The 12,507-nt window shown below is 58.6% G+C and overlaps 1 protein-coding gene across 2 annotated transcripts in view; it reads left to right on the plus strand.

The window, feature by feature from the left end:
- HSF1 (heat shock transcription factor 1) overlaps positions 1-11,988 on the plus strand; it is a 37,153-nt gene extending 25,165 nt beyond the window's left edge. The window contains exons 5-14 of one of the 2 annotated variants that reach the window (XM_077353508.1): positions 3,757-3,832; positions 4,123-4,184; positions 4,446-4,542; positions 4,727-4,863; positions 6,586-6,813; positions 8,137-8,223; positions 9,526-9,631; positions 9,733-9,798; positions 10,834-10,906; positions 11,134-11,988. In XM_077353508.1, the coding sequence (XP_077209623.1) occupies positions 3,757-3,832; positions 4,123-4,184; positions 4,446-4,542; positions 4,727-4,863; positions 6,586-6,813; positions 8,137-8,223; positions 9,526-9,631; positions 9,733-9,798; positions 10,834-10,906; positions 11,134-11,339 (1,138 nt within the window). In that variant the 3' untranslated portion in view covers positions 11,340-11,988. The remainder of the gene's footprint in view (positions 1-3,756; positions 3,833-4,122; positions 4,185-4,445; positions 4,543-4,726; positions 4,864-6,585; positions 6,814-8,136; positions 8,224-9,525; positions 9,632-9,732; positions 9,799-10,833; positions 10,907-11,133) is intronic. The other variant, XM_077353509.1, reaches the window with a different exon arrangement.
- Positions 11,989-12,507: the final 519 nt, after the last annotated feature.

Consider the following 12,507-nt stretch of genomic DNA (forward strand, 5'->3'; position numbering starts at 1 on the left):
GGGGGGTGTACAACATAACAATTCACAATGCAGAAATCTAACTTGAGTGGAAAGGACTGGCTGGAGAGCAGAAAGTGCACACTCTGGAGGGGGCGGGCCTCCAAGTTTCCTGTTTGGAGCAGGAGCCCCCGATGCACATGGGCACACTTTGCTCCTCCCCTCTTTGAATGGCTCTAGGAAATCCCAGTGGGGCTTACAGGCCCAGGCTTGTGGAAGACAGCCCATGTGCAAACATGACGCAAAATTGCTTCCCCCCCCCCCTGCTCATGTGATCTGGAGGCGTTGGGACCTTGGGGGGGGGGCATGGCCCAGTGGAAGAGCCTCTGCTTTGAGTGCCGAAGGCTCCTTCTCCAGCAGCTCCAGGGAAAAGGAGCAGGTAGGAGGGGGTGAGAAAGGCAGAGTAGGCAGCGCTGACCTTGATGGGCCCGACTGGGTACAAGGCAGCCCCACCCGAGCTTCAGAGAAGAGCAATGGGGATGGTGGGGGGGGGGTTGTCTGCCCAGGCCAGCTTGCAAAGAGTTAAGGAGCCGCTCTGGAGCAAGGGGAGGGCGCCTCACAGGCTCTCTTCCGCACACTCTTTTATAGGGCCATTAAATGGTGGTGAAGAGTTTATAAGGACCCGCTTCAAAGGCTTCATTTCAGAGGTTATGAAAAGATCTTAGGCGCATTTTATTTAGCCAGTGTTTTATAGAATGACATAAACTCGAGCTTTCTCCCCACCTGCCTCTCTTAAAACTTGCCTCCTTCCCCCCCCCCACGCCCGTACACCGGCCCCAGGGCCTCCCAGCACATGCCTCCCCTGCCGAGTCAGCCTGCCATGTAATTGGCAGAGCGGGAGTTCAGGGAGGCCAGCCCTGGTCAACCCCAGCAGCCAGCCAAAGCCTGCAAGAACTGGTCGCTCACAAGGGCGTGTGTGTGTGCATGCTTGTGTGCTTGCTGTCAGCTGCCATTGTGTGGTGCATTTTCTGCATCCCATGACAGGCTTTTGTTCCTTGTTTCAAATGTTTTCCGGTCCCTCCTGATGTTCGAAGCACCCGGAAGCAGCATGGTTTAAAAAAATCACAAAGACATAAAAATACCATACAGCTAGTTATTTGTAATTAAATCAAAGTGGCAGAACTTTAAAAAGAGTGGACTGGATCTCACAGATGGGTTCCACACACTTTGGTCAGCTTTGGTCAGGGGCCGGTAGCCTCCTCCCAGTGCAAGGTGCTTGCGGGGAGAGTGCTTTCCTCAGGACAGGGCCACCTCCATGGCCCTTTTAATTCTCTATATAGGCCAATGGTTAAGATGAAAATATGTTCTACATTGAAGACATAGTCAGAACTGATTCACAGAGCACAGGACAAGCAATATAGGGGCTCCCCACTCCCCTGGGAACTCAAACCAGGCACAGTTCAAAGGAGTCATAACGAAGAGATAACCCTTTGGACTTGGAGGGACTGGAAGGTGTGGGAAACTACAGTGCACTCAGGAAAGGGAGGTGAGGAATGTTTGGAGAGGATGGCATGCATAAAATACAAGGGCAGGAAATCAACCTTGGGGTGTCAAGTTAAAGCATCTGGGTTACATCGAGGCACAAAGGTCAGGCTAGCTAAAAACTCGAACATACAGCAGACTGCAATTTCTGACAGTCAGCCACACTTCCTGAACTCGCCAAGATAAGCAGGCCTGTTAGGAGGCCGGTCTGCCTGCCTGCCTGCCTGCTTCCCTCTCTCTCGGGAGAGGCCTTGGTTAAAGAGTCTGACTAGACTCTTACCTTGCACAGTCAGAGAAGAGGGATCTTTGGAGTCAGAGGTTCCCTCGGGCATGCAAGGGAGCTGTGTCTGTTCAGGGCCCATGCTGCTCTTATGCATGATGTATGTGCCAGGCCTGCAGTGGCTCTCTTAAAAGCTGAGGACCTTCGGGAAGAGAAGAGAAAGGCAGCAGGGTGTCAACAGCTGCTGTTTGAACTGGGCTCCTGAATAAGCCAGGCAAGGAAGGGGGAGAGGTTGTAGGAGGAATCAGGGGCAGCACAAGACCAATGCCAAGTGCATGGGGGGGGGGCGGTGTGTGGATGGAGAATCGGGCCCTGGCCTTGCGTCTGAAGCATCTCTGCTGCTCCCTGCCCAGCTGCATCAGCAGGGCGCCACACCCCCTTAGGAAGCCCATTCCAGCTTTTTTTATTTGTTTGTTTATTTATTGGACTTGTATGCCGCCTGGCCTGGTCTAGCCGGCTTGAGGTGGTTCACAATAAAACGTATCAGTTAAAAATACAAAATACCGTTAAATACCATTAAAAATCAGCTTGGCTTTTGACATGTTCCGGTGTATTCTTCCTGGCCTTTATAGAAAAGTTCACCAGCTGATTGAGAAAGGCACAAGATCTCTTTGAACTTTGACAACCAGTGAAGGGTAAAATCATTGCCTGCCAGCAATTGGTGTTCAGTGTGACCTTTAAAAAATCTTGTTTAAACAGCTGGAGAGCATTATTGGAGCTATCGCAGGGCCAGCACCGTTTAGTAGCTGCAGAGTCAGGAGACGCAGGGGTGGAGCCCCACTTCTGCCATGGGTGTCCTTGGGCCAGTCATATACTCTCAGCCTCCCCTACCTTGCAGGGCTGTTGTGAGGGTGATATGGAGGAGAGAATGTCGTCAGTCACTTCAGGCCCCCATTCAGAAGAAAGGGGAGAGAATATAAATTAAGTAAATAAGGGCTCCTGTGGGTGATCTCATGAGATCATTATGAGAACTGGTCCCCTATCTGCAAATTAATCAAACGCTACAGTTATGCAGGCTTGTCTAAAGTTAGTGACTCTCACTTTTATCTGTAAAAAGCGCTGCACTGAGAGTTTGGCTATTTATCTAAAATGTTTATTAGCCACCTTGCTTCCTTATGGAACTCAGATGGTTTACAGCATAAGTAAAAGAGCAGACTTTGAGTCCAGGGGCATCTTTAAGACTAACAAAGTTTTATGCTAGGTCTATGCTTTTGTGTGCACACATGCGCCAAAATCTTCTACGGACGTAAAACCATGAAGCAGGCTTCTGCCGAAGGACTGCCTAGCATGAAGCTCTCCTGACCCAGCCATTCCCTGGCCTTTTGAGTTTTGGTTCAGGTTTTGGGGCCTAGTCAAGTTCCTGAGGCTCGTCTCTCTGGGTCATGAATGTCCTGGTGCCTTACAGTTTCAGTCTGGCACAGGTGTGAGTGCGATCCCGGGCCTGGGAGTTTCAGGGCGGAGACCCAGAGGGTGCTTTGCACTCATATTCTGTCTCAGTAGCACAAGGAACCCACCACCTCCCGAGGAAGCCTGTTCCCCTGAGGAACCGCTCTCACTGTCAGGAACTTCTTCCGGATGTTTAGATGGAATTTCTTTTGAATTAATTTCATCCCATTCATTCTGGTCTGTCCCTCTGGGGCAAGAGAGAACAATTCTGCTCCATTCTCCATATGGCTCCCATTTAAATACTTGAAGATGGTTCTCAGATCCCCTGATAAAGATTTCTTATCACCTTTCTGGCCCAACAGAACAAGTTGCTCTCTCAGAGGGTATTGTTTGCAGAGATCCTAGCGAAAGGCCATAATCCTCATACCAGGGAATTGGTCCAGGCTTCTGAGCGGGAGATGGGGCCGCCATCCCGTCCTTCCCGCTGCATGCTTTGGCCTGCCCGGTTTTCCTGAGCTCACTGCTGCGGCCCTGGCCGTCTGAAGGCGTTGCCAGTTCAAGGCCACGTTGGAGGGGCTGGGTTGACCATTCCGCGCCCTCCTCCCTTGCAGTGAGAACGAGGCCCTGTGGAGGGAGGTGGCCAGTTTACGGCAGAAGCATGCCCAGCAGCAGAAGGTGGTCAACAAGGTAAGTGAGACTCCCCCCTCCCTTGCTGCCCCTCCTTTGCGACCACAGGGATCTGTGGCAGAAGGGCCTGCGGGTGTCATGGGCTTTGCCCTTGGACACTCAGCTTCCTTGTTGTGCCATCGGATTGGCCCGGGGCTGGCTGGGAGGGAGGGAGGGAGGGAGTCTCTCGTGGACTGAGTGGGGTGCTTGGACCTTGCGACCGGTCAGTGGAACAGGAGGCCCCAGGAATCCTCCTGCTGTTTGACCAGGGACCTGAGACTTACTTGCTCCCTCCCCCCTTCTTCCTGCAGCTGATCCAGTTCTTGATTTCGTTGGTGCAGTCCAATCGCATTCTTGGGGTGAAGAGGAAGATGTAAGTGGGGCTCTGGGGGTGCCTCTCGGCCCTGTTCTGGAGCGGTCCCGGCCGCAGCAGGGCTTTGCTTCTCATCTTGGCTGGGGAGCACCTCTCAGTGGGGCAGAGAGGGGGGATGCCCAGAAACATCCCACCACCTACAAGGGGGACAATCCAAAGCCAGCAACGGCACAGGAAGAGTGAGAAGATTCCCCACCCCCACTGCTGGCCAAGGGTGACCCTCCCCTTTGCCTCACGGCTGGCTCTGTGCTTCCCCTCCAGCCCCTTGATGTTGAGTGACAGCAGTGCGGCCCATTCCATGCCCAAGTACAGCCGGCAGTACTCGCTGGAGCGTGTCCACAGCCCCTCCCCCTACGCGGTGAGTATGGTTGGGCCGGAAGGTGGGCTGCGCTGCTCCTGGAGCGGGACACCCGGGAGCTGCCATTGCTTGGCTGTGGGACAGGGCGGGGGGGGGGCAGCCAGGCAGGGCCTCGGGGGCTTCTTGCCCATGCGCTGGCCTGTTTGGACGCAGTCTCTCACCAGCCTCTCCGTTCACCTTGCAGGCCTCCTCCCCGGCTTACGGTGGCACAAGCCCCTATTCCCCTGACCCCTCCGCCAACTCTGGCCCAATCATCTCGGATGTGACCGAACTGGCCCAGTGCAGCCCCTCAGCCTCCCCCAGCAGCAACTTCGACGGAAGGTACGGCAGCAGCCACACGCCCGCACCAGAGGGCCTGGGAAGCAGGCAGGGCAGTATGCCAAGGGGCTGGGGGGGGGGGGGGAGGTGCTGAGGGCGTGGAAATGGAAAGGGGCCCTAGGGATGGGGGGAGGGTTATAGTGCTGCCAGGCTCTCCCCGGCTCCCCCCCCCCAGGGGTTCCCCATCCCTGGTAGTTGCTGCCGCCATCTCTGCTCTTGGCATTACAGTAACGTCAAGGCAACCCTATCAAGAGGGGCAGCTCTTCTCCCAGCACTAGCAGAGTGTGCCAGTCCTCCCCCCCCCCCCGCAGCCTTTATTTCGTGGTGGCCCCTCCTGAAGGAGAAGAAGAGCTGCTTCTTATACCCCACTTGTCACTACTCAAAGGAGTCTCAAAGCAGCTTCCGTTTGACTTCCCTTCCTCCCCTCACAACAGGCACCCCAAGAGGTAGATTGGGATGAGAGAGCTCTAAGAGAACTGCTCTGAGAAGAGCTCTGCCACAACTGTGACTAGCCCAGGGTCACCCAGCTGGCTGCATGTGCAGGAGTGGGGAATCATACCCGGCTATTGGCCGCCACTCTTAGCCACTACACCACACTGAGGTCTGCAAATATGAACCAGTTCTTACTCCTTTTGCCCAGGGAGTAAAAGAGAGGAGGTTGCAGAGCCCCCACTCTTTCCAGAAGAGGCCTGAGTCTCGTCCATGTGGATCCTGGTGAACGTGCTGAGACCATGGAAGCTGTCACTAGCGTGCAAAAAGGCCTACTTAGCTTTGAGGAGTGGGATGCCAGCTCACACCTTGCAAATTTGGCTTGGGGGAGTCACAGTGGGAGGACTGTGGACCTCCTCATGGCCCCTGGGTTTTGGCCACTGTGTGACCCAGAGCGTTGGCCTAGAGGGGACACTGGCCTGATGCAGCCTGGCTGGCCTTGGTGTTTAACTGTTCTGTAATCCCTGTAGCCCTTGCTCACAGAATGCCTTGGACTCTCAGCATGTGCCTTGGCTCAGCCAGCCCCAGCTTCCCAGACACCTTTGCCTGAGCCTCCAAGCCCTTTCTGTCTCCACTGCTCAGCTAAGTGCTGCCTGAACGCCCCTGCCGTGAGATGCCCGGGGGGCAGCGAGCAGCAGCCATCATCCCCCCACCCCTGGCTGGCTGGCTGGCTGGAACTGGCACCGTGGCGGCATTCTCTGCAGCTGTGCTTTATGGCCGTTGGTTGGAAATGGGAACCAGATGTTTGCTTGAATGGGTCATCGGTGCTTTGTTCTTTTATACCTGTCAACCGTTCCGGTGGGGCTAATGGAACCTCCCACACCTCTGGCTGGGGACGCGAGGGAATTTCCATCTGCCCGAGAAACCGGATCCCTCCCCCCACACACTTTTCTGCCAATTCCCGTGGCTCGGAAAGGCGGTTGAGGGGCAGGCGAGACGTGGCCGTGGGCCAGTCTGATGCATTTACCAAACCCCAGCAAAGGGGGGATGGTGCTGTGCCAAGGCGGAAGGAAGGAAGGAAGACCATCCTTGCTCCAGGCCAAACACTTTTGGGAGGAGGGAACCGCTAGACCAGGAATCTCTTTCCAGACCGTGCAAAGCAGGGGTGGGCAAACTGTGTCCCTCCAGATGTGCATGGACTACAGTTCCCATGAGCCCCTGGGCAAAGTGCTCTGCCTGCAGGGAGGGGGGAGCCGGGGGGCCTGGCCGATGTTTTTACACTCGTCTTTCTCTCAGGAGTAGTCCCGTGGTGCGTATCAAGGAGGAGCCCCCCAGCCCCCAGCCTGAGGAGGAGGTCAGCGTCGCCCCAGTTCCTGCTGCCGAAACTCCCCTCTCGCACGCCGCCTTCATTGACTCCATCCTGCAGGAGGAGGAGTCCGGCAGCCCGGCAGCCCCCACGGCAGGCAGCATCCTCGTGCAGCCCCCGCCTCCTGAAAAGTGCCTCAGCGTCGCCTGCCTTGACAAGTAAGTGGGGGGGGGGGGGGGAGAACCAGGCTGCCGCGTTGGTGGCTGGCCGGTTTGAAATGGGCCAGGAGTGACCCAGAGCCAAGGACGAGGTCAGTGTGTCATTCCCTCCTGCTGGCCACACACCCAGCTCTCGCCTGGCCGTGGTATACTGGAGGAGCCTCTGCTTGGCCTGCCAAAGCTCAGTCCCCGCGGTCTTCACTTGCAAGGCCAGGCCGGAAAGGATGGGGAGGAGCTTTCTCTGCCTGAGACCCTGGCGGGACAGCAGCTTCCACGCTGAGCAGACAGGACGGGCTGTGGTGGTTCGGAATTGGGCAACTTCAAGTATTCACAAGACTCTTCTTTCTCCTCACCCTCCTCCTCCTCCTCTTCCTGCCTTGTGGGCTGCAGACTCAGAACTTCTCCTCCTTGTTCTCCTCAGTCAATGGGCCATCAGTCCAGGCCAGTTGTGGCCTGAGGACTGTCCCTTGCTGACCAGGACGGACACTGCCTACTCCACCGAGCCCCTTCCTGAGTAGAGCTGGCTCCGTGAGGCGGCAACAGAGTCCCCCCTCCCCTGCCTGTGAGCCTCTGGCTTGCTTAGCCTTCTCCTCTGCTCATGGGCCCTTGCTGAGTCCCTGGATGCCAAGAGGCAGCTGTCCCCTTCTCCGGAACATTTGTGGAACAGAAAGAGCCTCAAGTGTGAGGTGGGCACGTGCCACCCAGAACCCTGAGGAAGGTCGCCCGGCAAGCAGCAGGCACGCAAGGAGAGCCTGTTGAGGGAAGGGCCTGGGGTGAAGCCCCACATGCAAGAACGAGCGGGGAATAAGGAGGCAGAAAGAATCCACACGCCTAGAAAACTAGCCCGTCGGGGAGAAGGGCTCTAGCCGAGCCTCTGCCTGGCGTGGAGGAGCCTCCATTCAAGTGACTCCTGTGGGGCAGGTTGAAGTGGTCCAGCCCAGACCCTAGCAAGAGCCCGGCCTTGGAATGTTTCCACGGCTCATGAAAATACTTCCCTTTTCCTGCGGGGGGAAAAGTTCACGTTCAGTTTGCCCCCTCAGTTCTGTTCTGTTCCTTCATTGCCGAGCAGCCGTCGTTCTGCCAGTGGGGTGAATGTGGGCCAAGAACCATTTGGCCCTGAGACCCCACAGCCCTGAAATTGGCTGCTCATGCTTTCCCCTGAAGTGCTCCTCTGTCCTGCCCCGGGTTGCCAGCGGGGTGTGGCTGGACTCACGCATGCACAGAGCCCCAAGCCCCTCACCTGCTCTTTCTTGCTTCGTGAAAGTAGGCGGGGCGGGGGGGGGCTTCCGAGTCAAGTGTTCTTCTCCCCTTTGTCTCTTTCAGTTTGGCTCGTTCTCCGCAGATGTCTGAGATCACCCGTCTTTTCCCCAGCCCTCCTTCTTCCTCTCTGCACTGCCGACCACAGCAAGGGTTAGCATTTCCATAGCTTGCTGCTCCCCAGGGGGAGCGGGGGGAGGGGGGATGGAGGCCCGGTGTGCTGCCTCCCCTCAGAGGCCCATTCCCAGGGGCAGTGGGGACAGGGGACTCTGGCCAGAGGAGTTTGAACCCGAAGGCTCCAGTGTTGAAGTGGGTGGGGAGCCCAGGGGGCCACCAGTGGGGAGTATCATGGCCCATCTCTGACGGATCACAGAGCTTTGCTCTCTGGCTGCTTCGCAAGTTCCACTTTTGGTCTGGCCCCTGCAGCCTGGGTCTGTCCCGACCAGAGGTGTGTGAGGAGGTGCTTTCCTCTCCTTGGCTCTGCTTCTGTTTACACGGCTCACAAGGGCTTGGGGGAAGAGAAGGGGCAGTTTTCCATTTGGGGTGCCGGTCTGGGAGACATGACGGATTCCTGTGGGTCGCCGTGTTGGTCTGAAGGAGCACAACAGAATTTGAGTCCAATCAGCCCCTTTCAGACCAGCAAAGATTTATTCAAGGGGTGAGCTTCTGTGTGCAAGCACACTCTGGAACCCAGTTGCTCCCTCTCCCCCTCTGAGGGGCAGGTGATCTGGAGAGCCCAAGTGCCACTCTGGGTCCGGGGCTGGCAGAGAAGGCTGCCGATCCTGAGCTCCTGGGCACTGCCACGAAGGGCCTGGCTCAGCTGCCAGCAGTCTGGCCAGGAAGAGGGGGTCCTTCCTCGCTCCCTTGGCCTGTGCTGGCCCGGCTGCGAATTGGCCTCCGATGCATTTCCTGGATGCCCTTTTTGAAAGAACACTCGATGCTTCTCGGCCTCCTGGTTTTGTCCGTGAGAGGCCGGCCGCTGCCTGCTCTGCCCTCCAGCCTGGCCACCGACTTGGGCCCAGCTCATTGGTTGTTGGTGGCTCCAAGCCAAGCACTGCTGTGGCCACACACACCCCCCCCCCGGGGCACCAGGCAGGCTCAGGCGCACGATGCCTCCGAGGGAGGCTGCACTTGAGCCACACACCTGCCTCCAGCTCTCCCACAGGCTTCGGGCCCCTTGTCGCCATGACTGAGGCTGCCCTGCTAAAGGAAGTGCAGCCAGCCGGCTGAGCTGGGGGCTGCTGATGGCCACAGGGGCTGACAGACTAGTCTGCCACCCCCTCCCCCTCCGTGCAATTGAGACAAGCCCCTCTTGGCACCTTCCACAAAGCCTTGTCGGAAGCCCTGGGGCTGTGCTGCACGTCCCTCCTGGCAGGGGGGGAGGGCTGGGACCAGCTCCAGCTTGGAGGGGGGGGGGGCTGACTCTTGCTGTGCTCCTCCCTCCCATTTCCCCAGGAATGAGCTCACAGACCACTTGGACACCATCGATTCCAGCCTGGACAATCTGCAGACCATGCTGACAACCCACGGGTTCAGTGTTGACACGAGCGCCCTGCTGGACGTAAGTCCCCCAGTTTGGGGGTGCGTGGCGGTGCGTGGCGGTGCGCGTGAGTCCCGTGCTTCCCCCTTCTGACAGCCACTCCCTTTGTCCCCTGCTGACAGCTCTTCAGTCCTTCCATGACGGTGACGGACATGAACTTGCCAGACCTGGACAGCAGCCTGGCCAGCGTGAGTTTGGGCTTGCAAATCTCCAAAGGAAAGGCCTCCTGCCCCCCCCCAGGCCAAAGAGCACCCCCTGGGGATGCTGTTCATGGACCTTGCAGTGCCTCCTTCTGCCTGCCTCCTGCCTCTCCAGGTTGGGGGGGAAGTCCACTGCTTTCAGGAGGCAGCCACGGCCTTCTCTGCGTCTGTCAGCCCCCAGCTTTGGCTCTTCTGCCTTTCCCTGTGTGCCATCAAGCCCCAGCCGGCCTGCGGTGACCCTGGGGGGCGTTTTCCAGGCAAGAGACCTTTGCAGGTGGGTTGCCACTGCCTGCCTCTCTGCCGCAGCCCTGGGGTCCGCATTGGACCAGGGCCAATCCTGCTGAGGCTCCAGGGTCCGAGGGGGTCGAGCTAGGATGGGCCATCCCAGTCCCGGCGCTCCGTACAAGCCTGGCTCCGAGCCTACTCAGGTCTTCCTCGGGCATCAGGCGGGAGCTCTGCTCTGTCCCCTGCAGGAGGAGGGGCACGGTTGCATAGACCTGCCGCAGCCAAGTGAAAGGCCGGTGGGCTCCAGGGAAGGCCCACAGTGCTCATTCCACTCGAGGTGCCCGGAGCCAGCGCTCCGCCTCCCGGGTGTGGAACGGCTCGTTCCATTTCAGTCCCTTCCTGGCAAAGAATTGTGAGGGCTCCTCCAGGTCTCTTTGGGTCATCTGCCCACCGTGATCTTCCCTTTGCCTCTCTGAAGAGGCGTGCTGGGCCTTGGAGGGAGCCGGGGCCTGTCCCCTGCTCGCCTGCCGCCACCCTCCGGCAGAGCCTTTTCCAGCAGGCCAGGCAGGCTTGTGCTTCTGAGGGGCCTTCTGGGGGCCAGGCAGAGAGAGGCCTGCCCCCCTTGTGGAATGCCTGCCAGGGACAAGAGGGGGGCCGGGCACTTCTGGAGCGACATCTCATGAGCCACCCCACAGAAGCTGCCTTCCGCTGCCCTCTGGGATTTCGGCTCCTCGCCTCTCAGTCCGGCTGTTTGGGGGTCTGGATCACCAGTAGACCGTCTCTCTCCCCCCTCCGCAGATTCAAGATCTCCTGTCGTCATCGCAGGAGCAGCAGAAGCCCACAGAGTCAGAAGCCTCCCCAGCAGATGCAGGTCAGTTGGGTGGCCCTTCTCTCCCAGTTGGGTGGCCCCAGGGTGCACCTTCGGCTTCTCCCCTCCAATTCCTCAGCAGCTTGGATGACATAGGGAGCCCCCCTGGGCCAGGTGTGGGGATCATCCGTGCAGCTCTTGGGCCCTCCCGTCCCCCTCCGCCTCCCACCCCAGGAAAGGCTGTCTGTCGCTGCCCTGGCACTCAAGCCACCCATCTCCCCCCGCCCCAGGCAAGCAGCTGGTGCACTACACCGCCCAGCCCCTCTTCCTGGTGGACTCCAGCGCTGTGGACACGAGTGGCATGGACACGCCCATCTTCTTTGAACTGGGGGAGGGGCCCTGCTTCACCGAAGGCAACGACTTCCTGGAGGACCCCACCGTCGCCCTGCTCTCTGGGGCAGAGCAGCCCAAGCCCCGGGACCCGGCCGTCTCCTAAGAGAGTTTGTGGCAGAGAGAGGGGCTGCCCCGGCCAGGCCCACTGGGGGCCCCTTGCTTGACTCTGACGTTGCCGTGAGCCCCCCGCTCTGTCTGGCTGCCAGGGACACGGGCTGCAGTTGTGTGTGTGCTTCGCGAGGAGTCCGAACTTCTCTCTGAGGGTGGCAGCTCTGAACGGGAAGGGGGCTGCCTGTGGAGGCCTTCCGGGTCCCTGCTAACACCTGCCCGACCCTCTTGGCGGGGGGACGGAGCCGGAGGCAGAGGGCACCCACCCCTCCGTGCAGGATGGACACGTCAGTTTGGAAAGAGAAATGAAAGCCCCCTCCCCCCTGGGGCTCAAGGGCTGGGTCCCTTTGTGGCGTCTGCCATCCTGGAGGTGCCCGGAGGTTGGGGCACGCGTGTGAGACGTCACCCCTTCCCACCCCCACCCCCTTCCTTTTGAAGTGTCCCCCAGTGGGGTTTGTTTCCCCCCCAGCTTAGCAGTAAGAATTTGTACATTCACACTTTGATTGTTACTAGAAGAAATTGTATTTTGGATTTTTACATGAGAGAAGAAGCCCCCTTCCCCACCCCTCCCCTCCCCAAACCTTTCCCTCCCCTGCTATATAAATATAAATATATATACATAAACAAATATATCTATATCTATACGAGATGGTCTGTAGGTTTTCTTGTGGCTGGAAGTCCTTGTGCCGCAGGCTTCCACAGGAGTCCTGCCGCAACCCTCTCCCTGTCGTCCGTCCGCCCTCCTCTGGGCCTGTGGTGCCTCCCCCACGGCGCTGGGCCCCCTGTGGAAACACAGGCCTGCGCCAGCCTTGGCGTGTGGGCATGAGACACTCTCTGCTTCTGCTCTTTGGCTGCGGGCCAGGCTCGGGGTGGGGGGTGGGAGGGGGGTGTCCAGCCAGAACTGGGCCTGATGAAGGGGCTGCCGCTCTGAAAGGGACCCTGTGGCCCCCGGGCACTGGCCCGTGCCTGGCCTGGCCTCTGGTTCTCTCTGGCCTTTCAGTCCAGCCAGGGCGTTCGGGGTTACAGCTGCCACCGATGCCCCATCTTCCCACATGCAGTGGGGCATGGGCATGCATCTCCCCTCCGGGCAAAGGGAAAGGGGGAGGGGCTCCATCTACAGAAAACACAACTGAGGGGGGTGGGGGTGGTAGGGGGCTTATAAC

This window comes from Paroedura picta, chromosome 9, assembly GCF_049243985.1.
Source record: "Paroedura picta isolate Pp20150507F chromosome 9, Ppicta_v3.0, whole genome shotgun sequence".
NCBI classification, from domain to species: Eukaryota; Metazoa; Chordata; class Lepidosauria; order Squamata; family Gekkonidae; genus Paroedura; species Paroedura picta.